The 15,354-nt window shown below is 43.4% G+C and overlaps 1 protein-coding gene across 1 annotated transcript; it reads left to right on the top strand.

Moving 5' to 3' along the window:
* The first annotated feature begins 9,756 nt into the window (after positions 1-9,756).
* On the top strand, positions 9,757-14,472 carry LOC309652622 (uncharacterized protein). The gene is made up of 2 exons (XM_082446705.1): positions 9,757-13,842; positions 13,900-14,472. The coding sequence occupies exons 1-2, from the start codon at positions 12,105-12,107 to the stop codon at positions 13,923-13,925; spliced, it is 1,764 nt and encodes a 587-aa protein (XP_082302831.1). The 5' UTR covers positions 9,757-12,104; the 3' UTR covers positions 13,926-14,472.
* Positions 14,473-15,354: the final 882 nt, after the last annotated feature.

The following is a 15,354-nucleotide window of genomic DNA, read 5'->3' as shown; positions in this document are numbered from 1 at the left end:
GGCTTAGCTTGCTCTTTGCTGCCCTCACTCTTCTGCTCTTCTTGCTTCAAACAGGCTCCTGCTGGCTTTAATTAAGTCTGTGGAGCCTCCCCCAGGGCTGGCCCTCACGAAATGAGGTGACCCAGCTCACTAGGGCTGCTCCCCAGAGGCCCCTCAGCTCCGGGCTTATCACAACAATTTCTGCTTCACATTTTCCACAGAACATTGCAACCTGAACAGGAAAACATTGCCTGTAAGTGCAGGAGCCAGCCAGGGCACTAGATCCCAAACAGGAAGGCTCTGGATACTCTTGGTGCCCAAGGGGTTCAGCCTTTGGAGAGATTGCCAGTGAGAGACTTAGCTTTTTAATACCAAGGAAAATGGCTCCTGGGCAGAGCCATAGAGGGCTAAGTCACAGAGTCAGCAGAGCTCTGCAGCCAGGCCACTGCTCTTTCATAGTTCTTTAAGACTGAATCCAGGATGTCCAGCTATGTGGGAGACCCAGTCACCTACTCAGTAGAGTCTATACTTCTACATTTTGGATTCAAGACCCTCAACAACTTTCTCCTCTCTGTTGTTCCAGGGTTATAACCTAACATTCTTAAACAGACCCTCAGGTCTTGCAAAAGAAAGCTACTGGGGAGTGCAACATAGTGGTTGTATCAGTTAGAACAGGATACTTTATGCTGTAGTAACAAACAGCCGCACCATCTATGGGTTAACATGCAAAAGTTTATATTTCAAATAGTCATAGAAGTTCCATTGTTTTGTGGTGGATCATGTGGAATACACATAGTCTCCTTAGCTATCATTACAGAAGAAAGATTGAGAAATTGGGTACGTGACTGCCACTGTCTCTGCCATGGTTGATATGAACACAAGCTTTGGAGTCAGAACTGGATTCAGATCCCAGTTTCACCACTCACTAATTACGGATCTTGGTCAACTTGACCTCTGAATCTTGTTGGTTTTTTCTTTTTTCTTTTTATTTTAAAAATAAGGTATAATATACATACACATATAATAAGTTAACCCTCTTTGGTATATAGTTCTATAAGTTTTGATAAGTAAATACAGTTGGATAACTACCACCACAATTTAAATATAGAACAGTTCCATCAACCAGTCCCCACAAAACCCTCCATTTCCTGTTGTAGTCAACATCTCCCACTCCAGTTCCTGGCAACCACTGGTCTGTTCCCTGTCCTTATAGTTTGCCTTTGTAAGAATGCCTTATAAATGGAATAATACAATATGTAGCATTTGAGTCTGGCTTAGCTTGATGCATCTGAGATCCATGTTTGTGTGCATTAGTAGCTTATTCCTTTTTATTGCTGAGTAGTGTTCCTATGTATGGATGTACCACAGTTTGTTTACCCATTCACCAATTGAAGGACATTTGGTTCCAGTTTTTGCCAATTATATATACAGTGGCTGTAAACATTTGTGTACAGGTTATTGTATGAACATTAGCTATCACTTCACTTGGGTAAATATCTAGGATATTTAAATACCCAGATTACTGGGTAGCTTAAGTGTATGTTTAACATTAAAAGAAATTGCTGGGGCTTCCCTGGTGGCGCAGTGGTTGAGAATCTGCCTGCCAATGCAGGGGACACGGGTTCGAGCCCTGGTCTGGGAAGATCCCACATGCCGCGGAGCAGCTGGGCCCGTGAGCCACAATTGCTGAGCTTGCGCGTCTGGAGCCTGTGCTCCGCAACAGGAGAGGCCGCGATAGTGAGAGGCTCGCGCACCGCGATGAAGAGTGGCCCCTGCTTGCCACAACTAGAGAAAGCCCTCGCACAGAAACGAAGACCCAACACAGCCATAAATAAATAAATAAATTAAAAAAAAAAAAAAGAAATTGCTGAACTGTTTTTCAGAGTGGCAATACCATTTTGCATTTCTATGAGAAATGTATGAGAATTTCAGGCTTGGTACTTAAGGGGTTTTTTGTTGTTTGTCTTTTTAACATGTGAGTAATTGTATCACATTGTTGTTTTAATTAATATTTCCCAAAGTGATTTATGATGTTGAGCATCTTTTTTAATGTGCTTATTGTCACCTGTATTTCTTTGTTAGGGAAGTGTCTGATTAAACCTTTGTTTCTTTTCTTACTAACTTTTGAGAGTTCTTTGTATATGTGGATTCAAGTGCTTTAACAGATATGCAATTTGCAAATATTTTCTCCCAATTCATGACTTGTATTTTCATTTTCCTGACACTGTCTTTCAATGTATCAGTTTTTTTCTTAGGTAAATTGTGCTATTGCTTATGTTTTGAGGAAATTAAAGTTAGCAAAGATTTTCTTCTAAGTTTTCTTCTAAAAGTTTTATAGTTTTAAGTGTTAATGTTTATGTCTTAATCAATTTTGAGTTAATTTTTTTATCTTTTAAAAGGTAGGAGTTTTTAGCTTAGTTTTTTTCCATATGGCTATCTTTTTGGTCCAGTACTATTAGTTGAAAACATTGAATTGCCTTCTTTTTTCATGAAATTGCCTTTGTTGAAAACATTAAATTGCCTTTGCACTTTTTTTTTAAAGACATTTATTTATTTTTGGCTGCTTTGGGTCTTCGTTGTTGCGCATGGGCTTTCTCTAGTTGTGGCGAGTGGGGGCTCCTCTTCGTTGCAGTGCACGGGCTTCTCATTGTGGTGGCTTCTCTTGTTGCAGAGCACGGGTTCTAGGTGCACGGGCTTCAGTAGTTGTGGCTCATAGGCTCCATAGTTGTGGCTCATGGGCTCTAGAACACAGTCTCAGTAGTTGTGGCTCACGGGCTCAGTTGTTCCACGGCATGTGGGATCTTCCCAGACCAGGGATCAAACGTGTGTCCCCTGCACTGGCAGGCAGATTCTTAACGACTGCATCAACAGGGAAGTCCCCCGTTTGCACTTTTGACAAAAATCAATTGCTGTAATGTGTGGGTCTATTTATGGTTTCTCTATTCTGTTCCATTGGTCTATGTCTATTCTTGCATCTATATCATACTATATGGATTATTGTATCTATATGGAAAGTCTTGAAATCAGGTAGTGTGAGTATCCAACTTTGTTCTTCTTTTTAGAAATTGTTCCTTAGACTTTCCATAAAAATTTTTAATGAACTTTTTTTGTGAACTAGATTTTCACAAAATTTTTTTACTGAGATAGATTTTGAGTAGAATTGTATTGAACCTATAGATTTCTCTGTAGTGAATTAACATCTAATCCATGAACATGGTATTTCCATCTCTCCATTTATTTAGATCTTCTTTGATTTCTTTCATCAGTACTTTGTAGTTCTTTTTTTTTTTTGGTATGTTTTATAGCTTTTTTTGCATGTTTGTAATACAAACTTTTACATATATTTTGAAAGATTTATACCTAAATATTTCATGTTTTTTATACTATTGTAAAACTCATTTATTAGCTCTTCTGGCTTTTAAAAAGTCTCTTAGCATTTTCTAAATAAATGATTATGTCATCTTAAAATAAAGACAGCTTTATATCTGGATGCCTTTCATTTATTTCCTTGCCTTACTACATCTCCAGGACAATTTGAATGAGGTATTAGAAGCAGATATACGTGCCTTGTTCCTAATCTTAGAGGGAAAGCATTTTTCACCATTAAGTAAGATGTTAGCTGTTGGTTTTTCCATAGATGGCCTTCATCAGGTGGAAGAAGTTACCTTCTATTCCTAGTTTCCTGGTAGTTTTTTTTAAATCATAAATGGATATTTTATTTTGTCAATGCTTTCATCTTTTGAGATGATCATATCACTTTTCTTCTTTACTCTGTTAATATAGTTAATTACATTGATTTTTGAATTTTAGACCTATCTTGCATTTTTGGAATAAACCTCATTTTTTTCATGATACATTATCTTTTTTTTTCTTGGATTTGATCTGTTAAAGTTTTGTTAAGGGTTTTACATCTGTGTTTATGAGTTTAGTCTGTAATTTTATAATGTCTTTATCTAGTTTTCACATCAGAAGAATGCTGGTCTAATAGATTAAATTGGAAAATATTCCCTCCTCTTCAATTTTCTTGAAAAACATAATAGAATTTGTATTATTTCATCCTTAAATATTTAGTAGAATTCAGCAATAAATCCATTTGGGACTTGACATATTTGTTTGTTTCTGTGATGGAAAAGTTTATAACTTCAGATTCTCTCTAAAATATGTATAGGGATTTTCAAGTTCTGTACTTCTTGAGTGAGCTTTAGTTGTTTGTGTTCTTCAAGGAATTTGTCCATTTCATCAAAGTTGTCAAATGTATTGGTGTGAGTTTGTTCAGTTTATCTTCTTATCTTTTTAATGTCTTTTATACCTGTAGTGATGAGGCCTTCTTCATTCCTATTATTCTTAATTTCTTCATTCCTTATATTGTGTTATAATTTTTAAATTTTAATCAATCTGGGTAAATGTTTATTAATTTTATTGATCTTCTTAAGGAACCAGTTTTTGTTTTATTGATTTTCTCTATGGCTTTTCTCTTTTCTATTTAATTGATTTCTGCTCTTATCTTTATTATTATTTGTTTCTTCTTTTAGCTTAATAGTTTAGGTCATTTGTTTGAGATCATATTTTCTAATAGTATATGCATTCAGCTTATAATATTAGCATACAAATTGTCCTGTAAGCATTGATTTAGCTATATCCCATGAAGTTTGATACGTTATACTTTCATTGTTATTTGGTTCAAAATGCTTTCTAATTTCTCTTTTAATTTCTTCTTTCATCTGTGGACCTATGTATTATTCAGAAGTTTGTTATTTAGCTTCTAAATATTTGGGGATTTTCCAAATATCTATTTGCTATTTCTCATTAATTTCATTGTGGTCGGTGGATAAACTTTGTATGACTTTAATCCTTTAAAATGTAGTGAAACTTGATTCATGGCCCAGAATATAGTCTATCTTGGTAAATGTTCCACGTGCACTTAGAAAGAATGTATATTCTGCTGTTGTGGGGCTGTTTCAATGACATGTGAGCAAACACGAACTTAAATTCGGTGAAGTATTAAGTAGTGCAATAACAGAAGAATTTTCCAAACTCTAATTATAAATTATAAATGTCAAGGTCTCTGTTTTGATTCAGGAAAAGGACCAGGAATTTTATTCTCAAGAACCACATAAAAGATTTGGAATTGTAGTTATGATAGACTGAGCACTCATAGATATTATCCCACTTATTCCAGTTAACAGCCTTTCAGGATAAGGACATCTATCCTGGTTTTAATTATGAAGATATTCAGACTTGTAGAAATTACATAATTTTTCCAAGTTCATAGAAAGTGACAGGTGAAGATTTGAACCTAGAACCTGAAAAGTCATGCTCCTTAGTGCTTCTGGTATGGAAAAATCCCAGAATATGGAGTCATAAGTCAAGTGTGTCCTTGGGCAAGTCAGCCCCTCTCTGATCTGTGTGATGGGAAGGATGTTCTTCCTTACTCTTAGGATAACAGTGGGGCTCAAATAAGATGAGTTATGAGACAGTGCTTTGAAAGCTATAAAGCTAATCAAATAGTCATCACTATCCTAACAAACAAGACTCTCAGAGAAGGACATATGATGAAGGGAGTGGGACTGGATATGAACAGACAAATAGATTAGAACTCAATCCTACAAAAGTGAAGGCTGGGGAAAAACAGTCTCTAGAATCATAAAGTAGGTGAATCCACACACTTTATCTTTTGATGCTTGAGAAGGACAAATTCAGGGCAAGTAAGCAACTATTACTTTATGAATGGATGATAAATTTATGTACCACATTATCCCAGGGTGTGGTACATGCCAAAAACATAATTGGGATCCAAAAATTTGATATTAATTTATAGGTAATAGACATTAGGAGATGCTATGACTCTTTAATTCACATCCCCAAGCTTTCAAGATTGAAATCGAGAAGATTCCTCAAAACCCCTTAGTGCTGTCAAAGAAAAACCAGAGCTGGACAGTAGTTAAAGTGGTAAAAACAGATTTTATTCAGGACTATTGCAATAGGGTATGAGAGACCTCAGACTAGAACCGGGCTCAATTCTGAATATTGCATAGGCAAGTGGGAATTTATAGCCAAGGAACAGGGTGGGAGTCTCTGGATGGAAAATTACTAAGAGGAAATATCAAGGGTAAGGGGGATTCTTACTAAACTGACCTAACAGGATTCTTGCTGAAGACAGGCCAGGGCGGTCAGACACCTGGGGGAGGGTGGAGGATATGGAACCTGATCACATATAGACGGTGAGCGGTTCTGGTTATTGACTTACCACAGTTCTTACTGGATTTTACAAGAAAGTGCACAGATGGACCTGGGAGAAGGTTCAGGAGCCTGATGAAAGTTTGGCAAAGCAAAGAAACTTTGTCAGTGCCTCTGTCAGAAAATAGAGTTGGATGGAAAATGCTCTATCTAGTGTGGCTGGATGGGACCCGGGTCAACGCCCCAGGCAGAGCTAATCCAGGAATATAGTACTTGCAGTGGCTGTGTTAACTGTCAGCTTATTTTATAGGACCTTCAGGGTAACACTCATTATAGAAATTTTGAGTTTGAATTATGGTCAGAAAAGAGGAATAAGGGGTCAGGACATTATGTGCTCCACCACCACCAAGTGGGGATCTGAGCAGGGGCCCCAGTTTCCCTACCCAAAAAATAGGCTGTGATTCTTTGGTCTCATACTATTCTCCTCTCTAGCTACCCAGTTTTAAGGCCATCCTGAAGACTTGGTCATCTCCTAGAACTGCTCCACCTCTAAGGTCTCGAACCTGTGTCTCAGTGTCTGACCCCAGCATCCTCACTTCCAGGCCTTCAACTCTTCAACTTGTTCTTGGCATCCGGCTTCTTGATTTCTGCATTTCTCCCCATCATTCGGTCTCCTCCTGGCTCTCTTTCTTTCTCCCCCCAGTCAAGATCCTTATTACCAGCAACTTCAACTTCTGTACCTCATCCTTCTACACACCTTCCTGCAAACCTCCAACTCTGGGTTTTCCCAGTCGGCCTGGATTCCCGTTCCTGAACCTGAGCTTCTGAGAGATGCTAGAAAAAAAGTCCCATGGCCTTGGCTGGAAGTCACTTCTCATTTATTGCCTTCCCCTCTGCTCTGCAAAACTTCTCATCCCCTAGTAATGCTCTTTCCCACTCCCACAGTGGCCACTAACAATTCCTACTGCCTTCCTCAAACTTCATACTAAGCCCTGTCCCTCTCGCTCAGCAGGTGACTTTGACCCCTGCTGTCAGGTAGTCTGTCTGTACTTCCACCTAGAATCTCTCTGAATCCACCACCACCTTCACCTCTTTCTCTCTGTCTCAGAGGAGGCAGTGTTCTTCTGACATTCAAGGTTAATTCCTCACCTGAGTTGTGTACCACAAATCCTCCTATCTTCTCCAGGTTCTTGCTTTATTATTTCCTCTTTTTAAAATTTCCTCCTATTTATCCAACCTCACCCTCTTCACTGTCACCACCTTCTTACCCCATCAACACAGACAGGTATCTTCTATCTTAAAATTAAATAAATAAAGAGCCTCTCTTGGTTCTTGGACATCTTTTCACCACAGTGGGAATTTGCATCCCTTCACAACTAATATTTTGGAACTTGTTCCCTACACTCACTGTTTCTGCAGTTTAACCTTCCATCCGCTTTTCAATACTTTGATGACATAGAAAGAGAATTGTTCTGAGAGCCACATGACCTGGTTTCTGGTTTCAGTCATGCTGGTCCAAAATAGTGGGACCTCAAGAAGTCATTTCAAGACCTGGTATTCAGCTTCTTCATCCATGAAATAAATCATTTACTTTGTACTAGGCACTGATCTAAGGGCTTCACATGTATTAATTAACTTAATCCCCCGAACAACTCTATGTAGAAGGCACTGTTATTATTCTCATCTTACTCTGAAGCATAGAGAGGTTGAATAGCTTGCCCAAGTTCACACGGCTGGTAGGTACAGAAACGTTTCAAATCCATGAACCTGGCTTCAGCATCCATGCTCCTAACCTCTCTCCTGGATGGCCATGCTAAGGTTCTTTTTAATTACACCACTGAGAATTGGAATAATGACTCTAAGAAAAGATCTCTGGGAACAAGTCCTTCAAGGTGACAAAACGTTTCCCTCCACAAGTGACAAACACCTCTTTTCTTCACAATTCTAGACTGAGTCCCAGGAAGCCACCACCTTCTGGAAAGCAGCCAATTGTCCTTCTCTTGCTCTTCTCCTAAAGTTCACCCCTCCAGGTATAAAGCTCCAGAGAAGGCAGCGTTCTTGAAGCTCTGCTCTCTCTCAGCAAGTCTCTCTTCTCAGCTAAACAGAGACTCTTATTCTCTCCTAAGAAGTTCCTAGAGGTCAGTGGATGTAATGAAGTAAAGAGAACTTGGGCTAAGTCATCAGTGATCTGTGAGTCCTAACCAGAGAGGTTCAGTGTTACAGACCAACCATGTTAATCCCCCAATCTCAGTGCAATAAAAGTAATGTACTTGCCCTGCCTGTCACATAGGGCAAAAGAGAATAAGCAGAAGAGCATGAAGGAAGGATGTAAGTCAGGGTTTGTTCTTCATAAAGCTCTCCCTTCTCTCTTACTTCTAAGTAGAAAACATTTTGGAAATAGAATGGTTCAACCTTGAAACAGATGACCAACAGGGATTGCGGAATATTTCAAAACAAAGTATGCAGTCTTTAACGGTGAGGCAGTGTTGTCTGAAGGCAGCAGGATTAACTGGATGACCTTTAGAGGTCCCTTCCAGCATGCAGCCCCTCTGAACTCCCAGGAACAGGGACTGGGGAATGGGGACACAGTGTGAGGGAAACGTTGTTCGCACCTGTCCAGTCTGGGGCCCAACTGGTAAAAGGTGAGAACACACTGGAGAAGTCAGGAAATGGCTTGAAGTTTTCTCATTTTCCATCCGGTCTGTATCCTGGCTCCATGTGCCAGGGGTGCAGCAGCTCAGATTTCATAAACAGGGTCTGAGGGGGCAGGAAGCTCATGCCGCGTGAGCTGTTTTCTTCCCCTGCTTGCCCACATTTTACGAATCTCTTTCCTCCTTTCCCTTTCTGGTTTCTCGCCCCCTTGCCTCTGGCACTGTAAAATCTTGGCAAGCCCTGGAGTTAGGTTTGTTTTGGTTGAATAAACAGTTAAATGAGGTTTTATTTTCTTGTTTCTGCCCTGAACTGGAGGAAGGGGTGTTACAATGCTCAGCTGGGCCTCTTGGGAAGCCATTACATAATCCTGCAATTCTTCAGGAAGATTTCGTATAAATAATCCTTATTTACAATAAATCATCAAGATGTTGAGGAAAATCAGGTCATTTCGTACAAGAAAGGTGAGCAAATTGAAGGGAATGAGCCAGAGCCAAATTTGGAGGAGGACACCTCTCTCTGCATTTGCCCAGCCTGTTCTCTGGAACAGCCACCCTAGACTGGCTCCTTTGTCCCTTTTTCTGAACAGAAACGCTGCCTTTAAAAAGGGTCCCTTTGACATGATTGGTGATTGCTGCGAAGATATGTCCCATAATGTATTTCTTTTAAAATGCTGAAGTGACTTAGGAGGTACCTGTGGGTAAATACCTATTTATTAATTATATTTTGTTTTTTAGATCATAATTAAAATTATTTCAGGGTCAACAGTATTTATTAATCAGAGACTCCAAGGGCTTATGGATACATTCAGGGATGATCCCATCCAGTGGTTCCCACCCATGCACTGAGACTGCTATGAGTATACAGATCGTGGGTGGGTTTTTTTCTCTTTGCACATTTTTGGTGATAGAGTAAAACGTAATGAAGATGCAGATAAAGGAGGTAGTGTGTGTGTGTGTGTGTGTACACACATGCACATTTGTGAGTGAGAATGTACCTGATAGTTTCATTGCCTAGGTGACTTACTCACTGTTCAAATGAATAATTCCAGAAACACAGCAGGAACATAGGTGTGATATACAACATAATGGAGAACCCAAAATAATCTGCTTGTCTCTCTCCACCACCATCCTTACTCCCTTGGACTTCATCTGTTGATAAGGAAACCACCCCCAAAAAAGAGTAAACTATATATAAATCTCCAATATAGAGATTTTTTAAAAAGAGAAAAATCTCTCCACAATTCTTGCCAATGTCTAACAACCCTCACCACCCAGAGGGTTTACAGCAGAACTAATCTGCTGTAAAGTTCACTCCTCCCAATTTTGTCTTCAGGGGAGAGGCCAAGTAGCTATTTTCCAAATATTTATATTACATTAGATAACGGACTATAGAAGTCCTAAGGGCCAAAGTGAAGAATCTTGAGCCATTAGAAAGCCTAATTCCTGGTTAGGAAATTGCACTTGGAGAGCGTAGGTGCCCTGGTTAAACTCTCCTTCTTAAGGAAATAGACAGGCCAGGGCTAGGGTTCCAGTTTGAGTTCCACAAGCTAAAGTGCTGACAAGTTTGTTAGCCTCCATTTCCTTGATAGCAAATATAAGATGAATTAAAGAGAGGAAGAGAGAGAAAGGCTAGACTTGCCTATCTTTTTTTTTTTTTTTGGAGGAAATGGCAACATTTTATTTTTATTTTTATTTTTTTTTATTTTTTAACATCTTTATTGGAGTATAATTGCTTTACACTGGTGTGTTAGTTTCTGCTTTATAACAAAGTAAATCAGTTATACGTATACATATGTTCCCATACCTCTTCCCTCTTGCATCTCCCTCCCTCCCACCCTCCGTATCCCACCCCTCTAGGTGGTCACAAACCACCGAGCTGCTGTGACAAAGTGAGAGAGTGGCATGGACATATATACACAACATTTTAGAATAATTGTAAGGTGTGTTCCCCTCCCGCCACCATAACTGGTGCTCATTTTGCAGATCAGCTACTTTTCTTATCAGCCGTGTGGCCAAAGGGAGGAAAAATGTCTCTCAGACTTCAGCTTTGAGGAGGAAGAGTTCAGATTGCCAGAACTGGACTAGCACTTTTGAATTTCCCAGAATGCCTGTGGTTTCCTTGGGAAGCTCTGCATCCTCCCCAACCCCCCTCCACCCCTGGGCCGCTGGAGTTTGGGGCCACTCGGGTCTGCAGCCCAAATCCCGCCTCATTGTTTGGGGCCAGGGAGGGCAGGGAGTGCTTGGGAAGAGGGCCCGGCAGGAGGTAATTGTCGCCTTTGCGAGGGGAAGGATGGCTTGCGCCCTGGGGACTCTGGGAAAAAGGCCCACTCTGGTGGCGCGGATTGGATCTCTGCGTGAACCTAATAAAGGTGGCGTAACTAAAGATGTCGTAAATAACGGGTGGGACATTAGGTGGGGGAGGGGCGCGCAGTTGCTAACGTGAGCCCTAGCATCAGCGCTGGCATAGCAGTTCAGCTCGGATGCAGGATGTGGCTCCGGCTCCTCAGTGGCCTGGGTCACTGCGCCTGGGAGCCGCCGCGTGTTATGTCACGGCTGCGCCTTTGGTTGCCACGGCTCTTCCTCACGTGGCAACAACTGTGGCTTCTAATCCAGGCAGTTCAGCCTCCGGAGTGGGCCCTGGACCCCGTCCAGGTGACCCCCAACCCCGCGCGGCTGACCGAGACTTGGTCTTCATATGCCTCAGACCCCCCTCCCAAATTGCCCCATGCCCTTACACCCCTGGCAGAAGCCAGGGGCTTTAATTACTTGACGTCCTTGTCTCCAGTCCAGATGTTGGCCCCGCCTCATCAGGAGTTGACTGAGACTGAGGTTCCATACGCGTACACGGATTTGGTTGGAGAGCTGCCTACAGGGCCAGATCAGTTTGGTGTTCCACATCAGGATCTGAATAACAAGCAAACCCAACATCAAAAGCTCCCAGAGGAAGTTCCAGTGCTGGATTGGAATCAGAATCAGACCTTGGTTCTGCCTTCTCAACGCAAATATAAGACTAAAAACATAGGTCTAGATCAGGCTGAAGGTCACCAATCATTTGAAATACTTGTTCCACCTCTAGGTAGTAAGAGCTCAAAACCAATGAAGTTTATTGTTTCACCCCCAAACCTGAAGAAAGATCTAGTTCAGCATCGACGGCTTGCCAAAGTTGTTGAAACTACAGGCCAATTTGAAAAAAAACTCAGGGTCTAGAACAGCAGTTGCAGGGTGATTATTTAGATCCCAGTATGGATACCTTTTATCCTGAGGACAGCCTACCTACGGATTTTCTGGGGAGCCCAGATGAACCTCCAGAGCCCCCCTGTGGAAGCTGAAATTTCTCCATCCCAGCAGGAGGCCCAAACTCGTTATCTAGAGCTCACTGAGGAGCCTGAATCTTTACCCCAGAAAGAGGCCCCTGTTCAGCATCCACAGACGCCTGAGGAGGTTGAATCTTTTTCACCCCAGGCAGAAGCCCAGGCTCAGCATCCAGAGCCCACTGAAGAGGTAGAACCACCTCCAGTTCAGCAGGAGGCTCCATCTCAGCCTTCAGAGGCCCCTGAGGAACTAGAAACTTCAAGTCCTCAGGAGGCCCTAGCCCAGCCTTTGGAGACACTTAAGGAGGTTGTAGTTCAACCAGTAGCACATCATGGGGTAAATGAAGCTCAGCAGTCAAACTTGTACAATGTCACTGTTAAACCTCTGGATCTGGCACTTTCCATAACTCCACAGGTCACTAAAGAGGTTGAACCTTCTCCAGTCCAGCAGGAGAACCCATCTCAGCCTCCAGAGAGCCCCGAGGAGGTTGAACCTTCTCCAGTCCAGCAGCAGGCCCCATCTCAGCCTCCAGAGCATCCTGAGGAGGTTGAACCTTCTCTACTCCATCAAGAGGCCCCAAGTCAGGCTCCAGGGTTCCCTACTGAGTATGTACTTCAAATTCCAGTGAGTGATGAGGTAGCATCTCTACCTGGCGTTCAGCATCATGCTCATTCAAACTTGCCCAGTGTTACACTTCAGCCTCTGGATTTGGAACTTACCATCACTCCAGAGCCCACTACAGAAGCTGAATTTCCTACAGCTCAGCAGGAGGCCCTGGCTCCACCTCTTGAGCATCCTGAGGAGACAGAATCTTCTCCAACCCAGCAAGAGACCTCAGCTAAGCCTCCAGAGCCTCCTGGAGAGGTTGAGCCTTCAAGTGAGCAGGAACAACCAGCTCCGCCTTCTGAGCCTCCTGGGGAAGTTGAACCTTCTCCAACCCAGCAGGAGACCACAGGTCAGCCTCCAGAGCCTCTTGTGGAAGCTGAGCCTTCTCCAAGTGAACAGGAACAACCGACTCAGCCTTCTGAGCCTACAGAGCCTCCTGAGGAGGTGAAGCCAGCAACCCAGCAGGAGACCACAGCTCAGCTTTCAGAGTCTTTTGGAGAAGCTAAAACTTCTGCAACCCAGGAGGAAGCCTCAGCTCAGTCTCCAGAGCCCCCTAATGAGGCAGCATCTTCTCCAACCCAGCAGGAGATCCCAGCTCTGTCTCCAGTGGAGATAGAACCTTCTGCAACCCTGCAGGAGCAACGAGCTCAGCCTCCAGAGCCTTCTTCAGGGGAGGTGGAACCTTCTCCAACTCAACAGGAACAGCCAGCTCAACCTCCAGAGCTTCATGAAATGACAGTTTCACCTCCAAGTCACCATCATGCTCAGCATTCAAACTTATCCAGTGTCGCTGTCAAACCTGCAGATGTGGAGCTTACCATAACAAAAGAACCCACTCCAGAGGTGGGACCTTCTCCAAATCAGCACAAGCCTTCAGCTCAGCCCTCAGTGCCCCTTACTAATGCAGAATTTTCTACAACCCAGCATGAGGCCCCCACGCTGCCTTCACAGCCACCTGAGGAGGTTGAACCTTTGTCAGTTCAACAGGATGCGCCAGCCCAATCTCCAGAAGCCGGTACACATAATAAACCTTCCGTACAAGAGGAGACCCCAGCTCAGTATCCAGAGCATCCTGGAGAAGAAGTTATACCTGCCACAACCCAGCAGGAGACTCCAGGTCAGCATCCACAGGCTCCTGAGGTTGTACCTTCTCCACCTCAGCAGGAAGCCACAGCTCAGCATCCAGAGTCTCCTGGTTAGGCTGAGTTCTCTCCAACTCAGTCTCCAGAGCTCTCTAATGTGACTGTAGTTTTCTCTCCAGAGCATCACGTGACAACAGTTTCTCCTCTAGGTCAGGATCAAGCTCAGCTTCTGCAGTGGCCCGATGTCACTGTTAAACCTGTGGATCTTGCACTTATCGTAACTTCAGCGTTCACTAATGAGGTTGAAACTTCTCCACCCCAACAAGAAACCTCAGCTCAGTCTACAGTGTCCCCTGAGCAGTTGGAACCTTTGTCAGTCCAGCAAGAGTTTTCAAATCAGCATCCAACCCCCTCTGAAAATGTTGAACCTTCTCCAGTTCAGCAGGGAGCCCCAACTCAACCCGAAGAGCTTCCTGAGGAAACTGAACCTTCTCCAAGCCAGCAGGAGAGCTCAGCTCAGCATCCGAAGCCCACTGAGCGGGTTGGACCTTCTCCAGTCCAGCATCAGCACCCAACTCAGCCTCCAGGGGCCTCTACAGATGGTGCAGCTCAACCTTCAGTACATAATGAAGTGACGTTCTCACCTCTAGGTCCAGGTGAAGTTGAACATCCAGTGTTGCCTAATATCACAGTTAAACCCGTGGATCTAGCGGTTGCCTAAACTCTAGAGCCCACTAAAGAGGTTGAACATCCTCCAGTGCAGCAGGAGGACCCTACTCAGACTCCAGATCCCCCTGGAGGGATAGAGCTTTCTTTAGTCCAGGCGGAGGCCCCAGCTCAGTCTCCAGTTCCCCAGGGGGGCTCAGCTGTATCTCCTGAGCCCCCTAAGGAGGTGGTACCTTCTCCCACACAGCAGGAGCTTCAGGCTCAGTCATCAGAGCTCCCTGCAAAGGTGGAACTATTTCCAGTCCCTCAAGGGACCCTTCCTCAGCTTCTACAGCCCCCTGAGAATATGAAATCTTCTCCAGTCCAACAGGAGTTACCAGACCTACCTCTGGAACCCCTTAAAGAGACAGAGCCTTCTCCAGCCCAGCAGGAGGCCCCATCTCAGCCTCCAGCGCCACCTAAGGAGGTTGTAGCACAAAATCCAGTGCATTATGAGATGACAGTTCCAAAACTGCGACAGGATCGAGCTCAACATTCAAACTTGCCCAGTGTCACAGTTAAACCTTTGGACCAGGGGCTTCCCACAGCTCCAGAACCTACAACGGAGGCTGAACATTCCGCAGCCCTGCAGCAGACTGCAGTTCCTCCAACATACCCCGAGGTGACATTGCCAAATCCAGAGCAAGTTCAGGCTCAGCATCCAACCTTGACTGAGATCACAGTTCAACCTTTGGACCTTGAACTGACCATAAGGCCAGAACCCACTAAGGAGGATGAACCTTCTCCAACCATGCAGGAGACCTTAACCCAGCCTCCAGAACCACCTAAGGAGGTTTTTGTAGCTCAGCCTCCAGTATATCAGAACCCAATAGTTCCAACAC

Source organism: Balaenoptera physalus, assembly GCF_965194825.1.
Source record: "Balaenoptera physalus genome assembly, chromosome: 2".
Classification (NCBI taxonomy): Eukaryota; Metazoa; Chordata; class Mammalia; order Artiodactyla; family Balaenopteridae; genus Balaenoptera; species Balaenoptera physalus.
This window is presented reverse-complemented; position numbering and strand designations above follow the sequence as displayed.